General features: G+C 41.4%; 1 protein-coding gene across 2 annotated transcripts in view; it reads left to right on the plus strand.

The window, feature by feature from the left end:
* Window positions 1-16821, plus strand: part of fstl4 (follistatin-like 4) — a 202685-nt gene that overhangs the window by 83541 nt on the left and 102323 nt on the right. For both annotated transcript variants that reach the window (XM_058627444.1, XM_058627443.1), the window contains exon 4: window positions 11791-12033. In XM_058627444.1, the coding sequence (XP_058483427.1) occupies window positions 11791-12033 (243 nt within the window). The remainder of the gene's footprint in view (window positions 1-11790; window positions 12034-16821) is intronic.

Here is a 16821-nt window from a genome sequence, read left to right on the forward strand (position 1 = left end):
ATAAATAATATTTGAAATAAACAGAGGAACACACACACACACACTCCAGTTGTATTTGGAAATATATTCATTGAATATTATGCGAGCACAGGGGAATCAAAAAAAGGTTGTACCACGTCTATATATGCACACGTTTTACATACAGCGCGTGTCTCCCGCTCCTTCAGCAGTCTATTTAGGTGCTAAGCTCGAGATGAAAAGAAACAAATTGCTCCATTTGCACAGGACTAATATTACCCGGGGGACGCACATGGATCCACAATGACAGCGACCATCTTGGATTGTCATCTTGTGTAAATCTTCCGTGTCTTAAGAGAGACGAAGTCCCCGCGACGATACTCATCTCATGCAAATAGTTAGTTAGAAAAACATGATATATTTCTCAGCCACGTTTTTTTTTTTTTTTTTTTGTCTTTTTTAATCTTGTAAATGTGACATTTATTATTTTATCATGAACATCATATGACCTTTTGAATCATCCTTCAGTGTGGAATTGGTGTGCACTGATTATTCAGACTATAGTGCATCATAAAACATAAAAATGTTAATGTAAAATAACTTTCCAAATTTATTTTGAAAAAAAAGAGCATAAAATTACAACCTATAATACCTATTTGCATAATAATTGTTAGTAGGGATGAAACTAAATATTGATTTAGTTGTCGTCCTCCCTCGTGCAGTATGAGAATCAATACGCCAGGGCAAATATTGATATTTAAATGAATAAATGAAGGCGCTCTAAAGTAAACAATCTCTGCCAGTTTCACACGCCGGGTGTCGCTACTTCATGTCTCCTCACGGTGGCGCTGCTCAAATGAATGAGAGGAAATTTGGGCTGAATTAGAGGGAGTTAACAGAAAGCTACTTATTTTTCTCAAATTGCGATTGTCTTGGAATATATTGATTATCACAGAATCGTTGTATCGTGATATTATTGGTATCATGGTATCATGTATCATATCGTGATGTACCCTGCGATCCCACCCCTTATTATTCGTATCTTCATAGTCACACGTCACTGGTTTGAATCCTGGTTCAACCTCTCTGTTTTCCTAGAGAGTTTTGTCCTGGTTTACTGGCCTCCTCCAATTGTCGGTTAAAGGACATTAAATTGACATTTCACAAAGTAGTTCCATCCAGCAAAACCCATCGCATCATCCATTGGCTTGTTTTACTGCTCATCAAACACCGCAGTCACTTTACAAGCTCGCGGCTCTTATTTGAGCTCCTGCACAAAGCCAGTCGATACATCTCTTATGTGCAACATAGCCATGCGACCATGCTGCCGTCCTTTTAACAGCGACTCCTCCATCTGGCAAGCGCAGTTCTCTCAAACAAGAATCTATTGTGGTCAATATTATCTGCCCTCTAAATGGACTTAATTCACACCACCGTGGCTGTGTGAGTGGGGCATTTAGCAGCAGCAGCAGCATCAGCAGCATCAGCTGACCCGACGGAGGAGGCTTATGTAAGTCGTGTGAGAAGACGTCGCCTCTTGATCTCCTTCCTCACACCTTTGCACTTCTCCTCTGTGGCCTCTCACCCTGCAGGGGCCTATTAGTCATCCTGGCTGTGGGAGGGAGGCCATCAGGGGTGTTTGGTCTCTGTTCTCCCAGAGCCCTGCAGCGAGGGAGGTGCATGTGCAGTGTCAGCAGGAATACAGTTTTATATACTGTAGAGAGGGAGAGAGAGAGAGATGTATAAATAGAGAGATAAATAACAAGAGGTGAGAGCAAGATGAGGCTGAAGATGGATCGAAGGGATTAAGATGTTGTTGATAATAAACGGGTGCAGTGGGTGCACATCGGGAAGCTTCCGCCACTATGAAAGACGTTATTTTTATAATGTACTTACACAGACTCATGCATGTTTGTACACTGAAATGAAAGATTGAGATTTAATGGCACTTATACGATCGAGGATTTGTTTCTGTTTATTTCTTACGCTTGACATTTGTACACTAAAGACTTTGGAGAGTTTTTTTCTCTGGCATAGATTATTATTTCTGCTGCGGTAAAAAAAAAAAAAAAAATGCATTGTACATCTTATTTTATCTTTTGCTGTGCTGGCATTCATGTGACCATGTGAGTGTGACAGCTGGAAAAGAAAGAGATGTTCAATTCCAGGATTGCTGTAACCTTAGTCGTCACTGCAGCAGCAGAACAGAGCAGTTGTTGTATGTAATATTATTATTACAGATGGTGTGAACCAGCTTTTGCATTTGCACCTTTTTTTTTACTACTTGACACATGTAGACGTGTAAACACAGAGCATATACATGTACACACCTGCACGCCGTCAATTAACAAATGTTCTGTGGAACTTTGATCCCTTATAAGTCAGAGCAAACTATGTGTCACATGTGCATGCAATTCTCCTGTGTTTTCACCGTAAATAAACCTAAGTGTATAGTTAATCAGGGTAGAATACAAGTGTCCAATTAATGCTTTGATTTAAGTTCAGTATCCAGTGAAATTATTATTCACTTTTGGAGATTTTTGTTGTTTTGGAGTTATTTTGATAATCGATTCATCTGCTGAGTATTTTATCGATTAATCGAGTAATTGTATAGAAAAGTATTGATTCCATTTTGTTTTCAAACCTGGAAATGACGACGTTGTCAAATGTCTCATTTTTGTCCACAAACCGAAATGATTCACTTTTAATGATTCCTTAGTTATATGGAGCAAAGAAACCAGACTGTATTCAACATTTAAGAAGCTGAAATAATCACAGAAACTGGTTTTAATTCTCTAGAAAACACTCAAACTGAATAATGGATTATCAAAATAGTTGAAGATTCATTTAGTAATCGATTAATAATCGAACATAACAGGTAACATCATTTGTGTCCTGTTTTTCATCTGAAAACAGACTCTGTCAAGCAATACTATCACACCTGACCAATGGAGCGCTTGTATGTATACAGCAGCAGCACTGAATGAGATCTAAACACCTTTAGAAACACAGAGAGTCGTGTGGAGCTGATTGGCTTCATTAGTATTGCGTGAACTCATTGGACTGTCTGTTTATTTTTAAATGTGACACACCTCAGTTTAAAGTAGTGTACATAAAAATAAAGATAGAACAGCAACTGCTCTTTTACCAAACACAAACACAGTCTGTCAGACTGTAACACCAAACAGGGCTTGTTTCTTGCCTTTTTCCAGAATTCTTTCTTCTTTTTTTTATACTTAATTAGTGAGGAGAGCCCAGAGGCTGCAGCATTATTCATTCTTACACAAGAGAGGATGCGTCGACACCCTCCCAAATCATTCCCAGCTCCCGGTGGAGAAAAGCCCACTCAGTGATGACCATGTGACTGACAGCTGACGGGTGTGAATTTCATTTCACTTCACCTTTTATTTTACTTATTTTTTTCAGCTCTAATCTCCATACCCTCTGGGCAAAAGCACTGCAGGTTGCCGAAAAAGAGAAATCATGTCGCGTCTTCTGTGACTTCATTTTAATGCATAAACATCAGTTCATGCATGTGATTGATAATCAGCTAGTTACTTTAGAGTTAACACTCTTTTTTATGCACTCAGTTTATCTTACCTCCCACTGCAACATTTTAAGAGTCTCGGTGGATGGTAATTAATGAATAAGTACTGGCTTGCAATGCAGTGCAGTGGAGCTCATGGCTGTGCAAAAGCTCATCTGTCGCTGTCGGGTGAAACGCTCGCTTTTGGAAAGTATCAATTCAAATAAATGAGTAAGGAAAGCAGTGTTGAATGTTAAGACTCTAGTCAATGGGAGGAGTTAAAATAAAACAAGTCAAGTTAAGAGTGAGGTGCTACATAGAGAAAAATGGTTAAGTCAAACACTCGTTACGTTTGCATGCACAGTTTAATCGGGCTAAGGTCATAGTCTGACTAAGACAGTAAACATGCGTCTGACTTCACCTCCGTAGGTGGCGCTGTATCGCTCTATAAGCTATTGCCTATTGAATCAGTTTCCTGTTGACCCAAAAACAAACAGTAAATAGTGAGATGGACGGTGAGTTGTATGAGTCTTCTCCTTCTACCTCCAGTAAACCTACCTAAACGTTTACATACAGGAGTAATCAGACTAGGGCGGCAACTAATGGTTATTTTCATAATCGGTTAATCTGTCGATTTATTCATTTTAATTTTATTTATTAGTAATCGTTTGGTCCATAAAATGTCCGAAAATGTTGATCAGTGTTTTCTCAAACCAAAAACTAGTTTTAGTTTTAAGTTTAGTTAGTAAGTTAGTTTTAATGACTTTTTTGTTGTTGTCTGGAGCAAAGAAATCAGGAAATATTCACATTTCAGAAGCTGAAAAATCCAAAAACTTGTTCCTTGAAAACACTCAAACCGATTAATTGATTGTCAAAATAGTAATCGAGTAATTGTTTCAGCCCTAAATCGGACTATGAATGACTATCATTATCCAGGTATGTTAGTCTGACTAAGACTAGCTCAATTATAGTCAAACTATCGTGTTTACATGACATTAAGACAACCAAATTATTGTCTTAGTCCGACTAAAATCCGACTTTTAACACACATGTTAACGCACGATTGAGCTGAGATAGTGAATGATCGCATTAACTTGAAGTAGTGCCCGGCCTGGTGACCTAGATTTTTCCAATCAGGGAGAAAAATAAAAAAAAGATACCCACAAACCCCCCTGAGAGAAATCCCTGACGTACTGGAGCATGTAGGAGGTCCGTGTAGCGGCGGCAGCATCCCCAGCTCTCACAGGTCATTCCTTTAAGAGAGGCGAGCCTCCCGGAAGAGCGGCTGCAGATACGCGGGGATCAGGAGATCAATACAGGCCTTTCAGCTGAAGCAGCCAGATGAGCCCAGTGACATTTTGTCTAAAGCACAGACCAAATATCCCGTGTTCTGTCGAGGCTGAGCCAACCTTTCCCTCGTCGACACGTCCGTCTAACATCTTAATATTCGTTCGTTTTCTCTCTTTTACTTGTGTGCAACTGCGTTTGTTCATTGACTTGTTTGAATTCTGAATCTCAGTGTTTAGCGAGTATAATGTAATTCCTTTTTCATTGTTTTTCCTTACATACTTTATGGATAATTCCTTAGCTTTTGTCAGAGATTTCAGAGATTGAAAGGAGTAATCAGTGAATTGTTCATTGTGTGGTATGTTGCATGCATTTTTTTGAGCCTTCGTTAAACAGGAGGCATAACATTTCATGTCTGTAGCTAAGATTTAAATCTGCAGGACCAGGGAGCAGACAGTTTTCTTCACAGTAAAAGTCTGCAGTCTGGTTTGCCTTTGTCATGTTTGCCGTTTTCGCCCCAGGGTCAAACTGTCACTGCCAGTCAGAGACGTCTGACGTTACGGCTCAAACTGCCTCGACTGAAACTGACCGTGTGCCAACTTGTTGCAATTTTGTAGGCATCAGCGAAAAGTTAGTCGCTCCTCCACCTGTCTGCTCTCCGGATTTGGCTTCCCGTGATGTCTTTCTCAAAAAAATTGAATTCCAGCTGAAGGGCGGCCGTGTTGACACAGTGGAGTAGATCCGGCGCGCATCACAGATAGCGCACGATGTGTGCCTGTATCGGAGGGTACTTTGAGGGATCAGTTCAAGCACGGCAGCAGCGCTGGGAGCAGCGTATCATTGCACAAGGTGACTACGTTTAAGGGGAAGGCAGTGAAATTTCAATCAGGCACACGTTTGCTCATCTTAGGCACAGCCATTTGTATATTTTACAGTGGATTATTATCGATCACTGTCAGGACTACATAGATCATGTTTTCATGGGAGTAACGTGTGCTGCTGAGGCGCCAGTAACCATGTGTTTGGCAACACATCCATAAACAGCCGCAGAAGCAACCGGGTCCTTATTTCCTTCTCAGCTTTTCCAATTAAGACTAATTACAAACAGAGGGTTAGAGCAAGCACAACATTAAGACATCATTTATTAAATGTCATTTTCAGTCAAACCGGTCCATTTACTTTTTAAAAAAAAATATTATTTAACCTTTATTTTATCAGGATAATCCCACTGAGATTGCAAATCTCTTTTTTTCCAAGGGTGCCCTGGCTTAGTACTTAGTCTGTATATAAGAGCGGTGTCATTGTGCCTGCAGATAACAGCGAGCATTAGCGAGTTAGCGTTCTCTAAGTCGGCTTCAGCGTCTGTCCACTTCCTCGGAGTTAACACTGAGGCACTAACCTGCCATTAAGACGGAGATCATGAGGACACTTGGTACTTTGACATTAAGACTTTGCAGCACTTAATGTTGAAAAATGGCTCCGGTAATAAGTTAATATTAAATGGAATCATCTTCCTGAGTGACTAACTGCCGCGTCGCTTTAGTCATCTTTGTTTGGATATCGATGCAGCTCTTTGTCATGTACTGCGTATATGCAGGGAAATGTTCCCCAGGACTTATTAATGTCGTCTATTTGCGGCTTTCTGTGTCATTTAATGTGCTGCTCTATGAGGAAAAGTCTTAATATGCTGCAGTTTGTGTAGTATTTTTAGGTCTCAGTCATTTTAAGGTCTGTCCCCTTGCTGTAGTTGCAGTTACCCGAAGTGCTGCTCTTCACAAAAGCAATAATGTACAGTATGTGCGTTTAGTTGTGAGTGGGTTTTCATCATCGATCGTGTTTCAGATCATATCGTGCGAATGTGAGGGGCAGTTGTAGAACAAGCACGATAAAACAATGACTCGGTTATTTGTTTTCTCAGAAAATGACACTGTGTTGGTTTCACTGCAGCGAGCAGACTCTGTCCTCATCCGCATTGATAACCACAGCAAAAGATTCCGTTTTCCATTGATATTCCAGCTCGGCGTGCATGTCACAAGCAGTTTGTCCTACTGCTGCGGCACAAGGTAGACGGTGTTTGACCGTGCGTCTTTGAAGTGAATTATCTGCAGCTGCCTCGGAGCAAACGGATCAGCAGATGTGACGTGGCTTTTCTCGCCGGGGGGCTGCGAAGCAAACGTGCATAAACACAAATGTTTACGGCGATCGCACGTGCACGCAACACATCTGTACTCTGCATGTGTTCCATTTTTTAAAAGAATCCACATGAGAAGAGTTTTGGGGACTGAAGCTCGTCTAACAAGCCCCTCCATTCTCTTCTGTAAATGTCAAACGTTGATATCTTGGAGGATTTGCGGCTGCGGCCTCCGTGTGTCCACGGATCAGAGAGGTTTATAACATGGCTGTGCAGCAGGCAGCGAGTCCCACATCAGCAGGGCAAATGTTCTTCCAGTCTAATTAGTAAGAAGCTCAGCGCTGTCCCTCAGTGAGGGAAAATGTCTTAAAAAAACAACAAACTCTCGCTCTCTGTAGCATTAAATTAAATACAAAATAAATATAGTCTGCTGCAAATTGCCTTTAAATGTTTAAAGGGTTTAAAGAGCTTGAGTCTCGCCTTAGGTATAAATATATTGAGGCATATTTTTGCCGCTTAATAGAGCGGGACTGTTTTTTTTTAATGTGTGTGTGTTTGTGTGTGTTACTCATGTTGTGGGGACCTACATTTGTTTACACACTCACATTACAGGGACTTGTCTTCCCTATGAGGACAAAAAGCATAAAGTAAATGATCACATTTTAAGGTGAAGACATGTCGTATGGTCAGGATGAGGTTAGGTTAAAGGAAATGAATCCAGGGAGTTAATGTAAGTCAATGTCACGTCCTCCTCTGAAGTTATGGAGACGGTGAACTGACGTTTTCAGGACCCATCGTCCTCATGGACACATAACCAGGGTCCTAATGAGGCATGACCTCATTTCTGAGGAACTGGTTAAGTTTAGGGCTAAGATTTCAATTGTTAAGTGGTTTCGGTTTTATTATGTCTTATTTATGGCTAGGGATGGAGTGGGTCCCAGACAAATTCATCCATTCATCTCCTATTGTGTTATCTATGTTGTCTCCAGATGTGTAAAAGAGGCAAAAGAGACTTTTTTTTTCATTTGTTCACTCCTGCAAGGCTTGTATTTGGTTACATTGACATTTAAAAATGATAATTGTCCCAATAGTGCATGTGCATGTAACTTTAACTGTTAAAAAAGAGTCTGAATGGACCATTAGTCCCCGGGAATCTTCACATTATCAAATCTTTCCTTATAAAAAAGTGTGCACACCGCTGCATGAGGTGCTTTCTAACCCATGTAAGTCTTGTGTGTAAGTATTGTTTTGTTCTTTATAGAATAGAATAGAATAGAATAGACTAGAATAGAATAGAATAGAAGCATGTGTGTGCGATACACTCTTGATTCAGATTACCAAGAGCTTTATCACAGTGATGCAGCGAGAGCTCACACCATAGACCGAATATAAGAATGGAGTCAGGGCTGTCACAGTTAAGGAATTTCCACTGCACTTATTGAGAGTGGCATTATGGGATGGTGTGTGGTGGAAAACAAAGAAAACACACACATCTAATATACCCTCGCTTCAGCGTGACATTGTGTAACAGTGTCTGCAGGGCGTTTATGTCGTTCACTCTGTTTTTGATTTCACGGACATCTGAATGTGGAGGACACCGAGTGTCATTGTCTGTTTTCCTGTAAATGGGAACATCATTTTCAAAACGGATGACGACATGAAACTAGCAATCGAGACCATTCATTCCTCAAGAAAGTGTTTACAGGTGTTCTAAATAAGGTAAGAAATAGGCTAAATGCTATTTTTGGTTCAGGTATTCTTCTGCCATATACGTCCTGGCCTTCACTTCTCAAAACCAGAAGGCCACATCCATTTTTATATACAATCTACGGCTGAGACTGACAAGATTGTAGCCTCCCCCAGCAAAGGCTGTCTGCCTGACTGACTGCCTCAGTTGTGCTGTGCCTCCAGTTATGCTCTCATCCACTTAGGCCGACATAAAAGGAAAATAAAAGGGGGCAAATCTATCTCATCTGTCAAAAAGTGTCTGAAATAGTTTTAGCACTTTTTTTTTGGTCCCCTCCCCCCCAAATCCACGTGTTCGCACTCAATTATCGACAGAGTTCCTTGCTAAACATGTCCAGGAAATCTCTGATTAGAGTGGACAATGCCCAGTCCCAATTTCCCTGAAGCCCGGCGGCGCTCAATAGCAGATTGGTATTGACAGCGAGTCTGCAGACAAAGACACGGAAGACAAGAGGATCAGCGAAGGAACTAATGTCAGGATGCAAGGCTTCGGAAGCATGTGGTCAGCCTGGAATTGTTTTGGCACCTCGGAGCGCCTGAACTTGTAAGAGCCGTTTATAAGCGCCGTGTGACGGCAGCTTAGCCACGGAGGATTATCAAATGACACTTTTAGCTTCTAAAACGCCGAACGCGGTCCAAGAGCGATCAAGACAAAGGAACGTGGAGCGAGAATGAAAGCAAGAGCGAGTACTTAGTTTAATGTCAGACAACAAGTGGATTGTAGATTCCATTTGTTGTGTCTCTGTTGTTCGTTTGAGCGAAAGTTTAATCTTCCACGCTTGGATCTTGTAATTGCCCCCCCCCCGACCTTGACATGAACGGCAAGGTCACAGGGGAACCGGCCTGTTTTGCATTTCCCACAGATATTTTGCCGAGACGCACACAACAACAATTAGTAAACTGGATTAAAGGGATTAAGTTTGTTCTCCTTATCCTGTGTCACCTCTCCACTGATACCATAGGTTTCACTAACATCCGTCATAATCCCTCACCTCTGACTTCTGCTTTCTGCTGATTTTAGTAGTTTGGACTCAAAATATCATAATTAACATGTGAATAACAGTGGACTTTTATTAAATGTGCGATGTTCAGCGTTGTTTTCCTCGTGATTGTAAATTAAATCATTTGATTTACATCAAATAATCCCTGTGTTGATAAACTAATTAGTAATTAGTTTGTGTATAATGTGAGTGTGCAAGCACAGATGGTTTGTATTAATGACTGAACACAGGAGTGTAGGGTTTTTTTTTTTATGTACCGACACCTCAAAGTGAGTTGGAGGTTTTGTGTGTGTGTGTGTGTGTGTGTGTGTGTTATATAGGGCTGTGAATCACACGCATAAACACAATGCATGTGTGCTTAAAGTGGAACTCTGCGATTACTTGTACGGCTGTGTTTTCAGAGTGTAAAGCAGCCCCTTTAGCACTGTATCACTGTAATAGACAAGTCGCACCTCCTCGCTGTGCACCACATATGGCGAGTTTCCACTGGCACGGTTAAGTTGCGTTTCCACCCACATAGTACCTGGTACCTGGTACCTGCTCTGGCGAGGTTCCAAGCGAGCTGAGGCGATACTGTGCGTGTCACAGGGAGAGACGTCCGACACAAGAACTGTAGATCAGTTAAAAAGACGTAACAACCCTAAAAACGTGGGTTAATCTCCAACAATTACCAGGGAAATGTCTAAAATATCAATATTTAACAGACGAGTCTTGTGTATTAGGTATTAGGTACTATTTTGTAGTGGAAAGCCGTGCCGTGCCGTGCCGTGCCGTGCCGTGCCGTGCCGTGCCGTGCCGGTTGTCGTAGAACTTGCCTTCTAACAATAACACATCACTTCTGTTATTATTGAATATCCGGTAACACTTTAGATTAGGGAACACATATTCACTATTAACTAGGTGCTTACTAAGATGCATAAATAGCACGTTAGCCCTTTATTAGTAATTATTAAGCACCTACTAACACCTTATTTTACCTCGATTACGACATGAATTAAGATTTTTCCTGTTAATACATGCTTGATAATTACTAATAAAGGTCTTGTATGCTACTTATATGCATGTTAGTAAGCACCTAGTTAATGGTGAATATGTGTTACCGAATATCCTTAGTGTTAAGATTTGATTATTCTCCAGACAAATTCAGTTCTCTAGCAATGTGGCTGTAACATCCTGGTGGGAGCTCTTTTTTTTTCTCATCAAGCCGCTGTTTTGTCTTGTTCTGTTATTGCCTTATTCCACAGAGATGACCTCTTATCAGCAGCTCGCCCTCGAAACATAAATCCATCTCTTATATCATACCGAGAGAGGAGAGGAGTCCTGGTCAAGATTGTAGAGTCAGGAAAGATCAATCCAAGGTGGCGCATCTGGCTGGATCAGCAGCTTTTTGACTTGCTTTAAGTGCAAATAGATTAAATCGGGGAGGAGGAGGGAGGGAGAGGAGATGCCTTGTGTCCTAGACAATGAGCAGTGATGTTAGAGATGCTGGCGTGTGCAGTGTGCATTAGTGTGTGCACTTGTGTGAGTTTGTCAGACGAGAACTGGAGTTTTCTTCTAAAGAGACTGTGTGCGTGCTGCCGCAGAAGTAGGTTCCGCCGGTGATATGGGTGTACTAACACGTTCAGGTATGCAATCTCCGTGTGTGTTTACGCACAGATGTGCAAACACACTTGTGGCTGAGCGCTGAGAGGTGTTAATAAGCACACCTGGCTGTTTGATTTGTAGGATTGTATTAAAAAATAGGATTCTCCTTGTTAGCACCATCCTTTAACTGCGATCCTGACTGGAGGCGTTAGGCTCAAGTTTGCACTTCTATTTCTGGTGCATGCTGCATATTTCATCTTGTTACTTTGTTGGAACTGTGGAAGTTTTGTTTTGTTCTAGTGCATGTAATAAAAATTGGCTCAAAGATGAGCAAAATTAACTTTTTGAAAGTTTGCATAAGACCGTATAAGTATAAGATTAGTATTTCTCCTTTATCAGGTTTTAGTAAATAATGTCATAACGTATCCTGTTGGACAGATTTGTATTCTCTTCTCATTTCTCACAGAAGAAGATATTCTTGAATATCTACTATGTTATTCTTGCCTTCCTTGTTATTCTTGCCTAAATGAATCCTCCTCCCTCTCTTGCTTTCCCAGCCCTATCCGACCCCAATGAGGATCCCTGTCAGAGGACCTACTGCGGACGGGGTCGGCAGTGCGTGCTGATGGCAGACACCGGCCGCGCCGAGTGCGTTTGCCAGGAGAAGTGTCGGCCCTCGTTCGTGCCGGTGTGCGGCTCGGACGGCAGGTTCTACGAGAACCACTGCGAGGTCTACCGCACCGCCTGTCTACAGAGGAGACGGATCTATGTGGTGCACAGCAAGGACTGCTTCTTCAGAGGTAAGACCCGACTGTTACTCGACGCTTGTGATTCTAATTGAGAAATCACAGAAGTGTGTGTGTGTGTCCATGTCCAGGGCCGTACTTGGAATTTCTATTTAATCAATCTGCAATAAATCAAAAGGAAACTCATTTCCTTTTGCACTTGGATTGGAGAATGACTGTGAAAAGACATAACTGCCTTTGTTTTATCGTTGTAGTTTTACTGCATGAAGAACTTTTAATTTATGCTTCAAAAAAAAAGAAAGTTGCTAAAGAATTGACTCGGGGAAGGAAATGACACTAACTGTGTCGTGTGTGTGATTCAAGAGAATTGCAGAAGTGTAAAGATACAGAAACAGAGCGAAAGCGGTGAAACTCTAAATTATCATAACACATGAAAACCTGACGCTACGATGATGTTTTGTTTCCTTTTTTTTTGCATTTCTGTCGATACACAAATATGAGAACAGCAGAGAGTCGCACAGATTAACACTTTTGTGAGTGTAAATTGCCCTCAGATGTTTCTGTTTTTTTAATGTGATACCTGCGGGGGTGACATTTTTTAGTTATTCCAGAGTGAAATGAGGCTTTGACTTTAGTTTAACGTCGAAGCAATTGTTTTGTAACACTTTGCCACCCGTCAGGTTCTCGTCACAAGCATCAATCATTGTTGGATATCACGCTGCTTCTGTCAGCCTCATGCTCGGCACATACAAAGGAATGAAGTTGTTTTGTCGGATTGGTGCTGCAGGCTGTGGCTTAGGGTCAAGTTTTTTAGCTTTTCTTTTGAAATAATAACACAGACTCATTGTACAGTGCCACGCTGTGATTTCATCTTATAATTAAAATTAGCCGTGTTGTTAGCCCTTCTTTTCTACTTTTGGAATACACATAAATGGAGTCCTGCCCTAGGATTGTGAGTTCATTTACTGTGTGTACACACAGTCTAACCACCTGAGACGCCGCCGGCCCGCATTGTATCCGCTGCGTCGATACCCCGGCTCCCACAAATCACCACTAGGTTCACCAGCGTTCTATGGTAAATCATTAAAATGTTCACTTCTCGACTATCACTCATTAGCAGAAGCGCTCTCTCAGCATGAACGGTCACAGTTACTATCCAGCAGGCGCTTCAGCCGCTTCATCATGACTTCGATTTAATGTTACCTATCTACACAAACACGATTAGTTTAGTTCTATATGTACAGTACTGTGTACCTGTTTTATCTGTGGCTTTCCCGTCATTTTTGAGGAGGTTAACGTGCAGAAAAACTCTGGAAATTTGGCACGGAGGTCGGGTCGGTAAAAAATGCGATATTGGAATAGGGCACAAACCCGTTTGTCGCCCCAGGGCTCTATAGCGCCCCCAAAAGTCATGTCCTGGTCAGACAAAAGTTGTCGTATCGAAACGAAATTGTGTCGGGCTTAGTCCAAAGTTTCTTGAGGAATCTTTGGGGAATTTCTGACGCGAGAAAAAGTGGCCAAAATTGCGTTAAATGCTTTTTTTTTCTTTCATTTTTTCTATCGTGTTCTAGCCAAGTTAACGATTGAAAGTTGTCAAGGGATTATCTCTACGTCAGAAGGCGTGGCCTCAGCGCTCCAACAAATTTGACATTAAAATGGCAGGAAAACGACTTTTAAAAGCTTTAACTTACAGTACTACAATAATCTGATACGACACATTTCTTTCAACTAATACAATTCTAGATATGACTTTTGCTGCAATAAAGCAAACTCCTCATGTATTTTATGCATAAGCTGCTGCAGAAGTATCCACCCCCTGTTTTATTTTACCTCATCACCATGTTTAATGGATTTAGCAGGTGCCATAATATAAATCTATGATTATCAAATGAGTCAAATCACTCTAGACATTAAAATATAGCTCTAATGCAACAAAAATGAAAAGTGTAAGGTTGGAATTACTCATCGAGTCGTGCACGTTTTTTTGTCTTCCCCCTGCAGAGTTTTGTTTTACTTTGAACCAAATTGAATTAAAAGTAGATGAAGCTACTTTTTTTTCCTTTTTGCAATAAATGTTTTGTGCCCATTTTAAGAGCCTGGGGATTATTATATGTTAGACTGCAAAATGTTCTTAAAATCATTCTCTAACCCACACTCTCACAGAAGAAAATAGATCATTCAATTCCCTGTAGCTATACACTGCCACATGGCCAAAAAAGCCTCTTTTTTCCCCTTTTTTTTCCCTTTTTTTTGTAATTCTGCTTTCAAATTTGATCAACCAAAAACGCTCTGCAGTGAAAGCCAATTTCCTTCAGCTCAAGGCTACGGCCAGAGTCACACTGTCAAATTTGGTGAGTACTTATGCAGGCTTTCGTTTCATCATATCGGGATTACTGTGATTTCACTGTGCACAGTCGGCTCAAATCTCTTCAGCGAAAGTAAGAGGAGCCATATTTTATTGTGCTGACCTCCTTTTCACGAGCACTCACTTACATACCAGATTTTGTTGTTCTTGAAGCTTCCATTTGCGCCTTCCTCTCTTAACCGGCTGCTCACGTTCGGCTGGAAATGTATTTTAAGTGTAAGAGAGAATTGGTCTTGAGTCATTACTGCGCCGAGGCTGCCAATAAATAGATTTGTTCATCTTAACTTTTATTTGCATACTGTTGCTGCTGCGCCCTTTCAAATGTTTTAGTCATTTACACCAATATTTGTTCAAATATTTGCTGGAGAAATGAATAAACTGCAGTAGCATTCTAGTAATCAGTGTTCTCCGTATGCCGGATTCACTCGGGGACATCAGTCTTACCGTTTTTACAAAATATTTATGTCAGAATTCAAAACACGTGTTGCAAAATCAGTTGTTTAACAAGAGTTTAAGTGAAAAAGAGAAAGAGGGCATTTCAGGTTTGGATTTATACGTCTAGTTTTCTTGTAGATTTCAAGACATGTGCAAGTCCTGTTGCTAATGATTCAGGGACGTTAGTTCACAAGTTCAATTACATTTTTACTTATTGTGTCTCAGACAGTGGGAAGAATAAAGGAGATGGTTAAATTGTTCAAACCGCAGTGAAGGAATCTGTCTGCGGGAGCTCATTTATTCTCCTTTTCTTCCATCTGTAGTCTGAGTCTGACCTAATAGGACTGGTGCACTCCGGAGTGTTTGGCAACGGCTTTGTGGTGTGTGTGTGTGTGTGTGTGTGACAAGGAGTTCTGACGAGTGTCTTTAATGCCAAGTGGCTGAGGTCTGCTCACACTATGAAGCCTTTGACGGTTCCACTCGGCTGAAACTGTAATCCATATTAACAGTAAGTGTAGTACAAATACCAAACATCCCCGCTTTTCTTCGCAGTTTAGTTAAAGTGAGGCAGTGTCAGTGTTGGGAACCAAAATAGAACAAATTCATTACTTTACATGTTTTTTTCGTGTGCTGGATTCTGTTTTCTTTGCAGCTTTCTTTGTAAGATTAGTCTGAGCTCGCTCAAGCTGTCTAATCCACCAAGACTCGGCACAGATACGACAGATGACTGTCACCGTGGCTTCTCCCAATGACAACTTGATAAATGGCTCAAAGTTGTGTGACCCCCAAATGTCTTCATTAGGGACACGTTGGCACCAAAAAAGACTGAGAGGGCGGAGGCACTCAAACTTAATAACCCAGATAGATTGTCACTGCCAAAACTCATAAAATGGCTGTTCCTTTTTTTTTAATCTATGTCTAAGAGAAGCTTCCCTTTTTATAGAGTAACTGATGCCATGTGACGAGTAACACACTGATCCATGTTGATCTGCAGATCATATTTTTTTTTTTATTCCCCAAAAAAGAGATCAGCAGCAGCAACAACCATGCTGCCATTTTCCTGGTGTCTTGACTTCGTAAATAAGTTCATTATTTATTTATTCATCAATTTAAAGGCTCCATCCAGTGCCTTGATTTTGAAAAATGAGAGCTGAGTGAGCTAGAGGAGGAGGAGGAGGAGGGAGGGAGAGTGGGGAGCAGTACAGGGGGCGTGGTCTGGTAGTGAAATGGACACCACGCTGGGTGCTCAGGTGTTCGGTTTGGAACGGTTAAGCCCTCGTTCAGGGCTTGCGTTTGGACCGAGAACAGCACCAAAAATGCAGGACATCCAGCAGCTCGTTTTCTGTGCTCGGTTCGTGGCTTGTTTGTCTCAACAAGACGTCTCGAGCTTTGTTTGAGAAAAGCCTGCGGGTGTTGACGAAACATCGGTCGGAAGTGAGTGATGCTTTTCTGTCGCCCGAGCTCCACCTGTACCGTTCCATTACTCTGGTGGGGCCGGTTATTTTGAAATGCAAAAAAAAATACGTACCATACTGTTTCACTAGGTGGAAACACGCCACAGGCGATGAAGCGACAGCTCCGGCGTTCTATAAAAGGGTTGATGTTGATGTTGTTATCACAACATGTATAATTTCAATACTTTACCCTAAACCAGGGGTGTCAAACAATCCAATCAATGTGGAGCTCTTGTAGTTCATTGGTTGTTATGCTATTATTTTACTGTTCCGGGCCCTCTTGAGATCTAATTGTGCTGTATGTGGCCCCTGAACTAAAAGCAGTTGGACACTGAATCATTAAAGTACATCGGTAGATACTCACACACGAGTGTTCTTTTCGGGTTTATTTACACTTCAAGTCAAATGACCTCTGACCCTCCTTTTATCACGACATCTTCCTCTTTAATCATTTGGTAAAAAGTACTAACACAGTTGATTAATCACTGTCATCTTCCCGAGCGAGGGCTCTTCAAAGAGACATCTGTTTGCACCGGGTCATGTGAGGCCCTCAGCGTCACACTGTGCTACGGCCGCTTCATTAGGGAC

This window comes from Solea solea, chromosome 4, assembly GCF_958295425.1.
Source record: "Solea solea chromosome 4, fSolSol10.1, whole genome shotgun sequence".
Lineage (NCBI taxonomy): Eukaryota > Metazoa > Chordata > Actinopteri > Pleuronectiformes > Soleidae > Solea > Solea solea.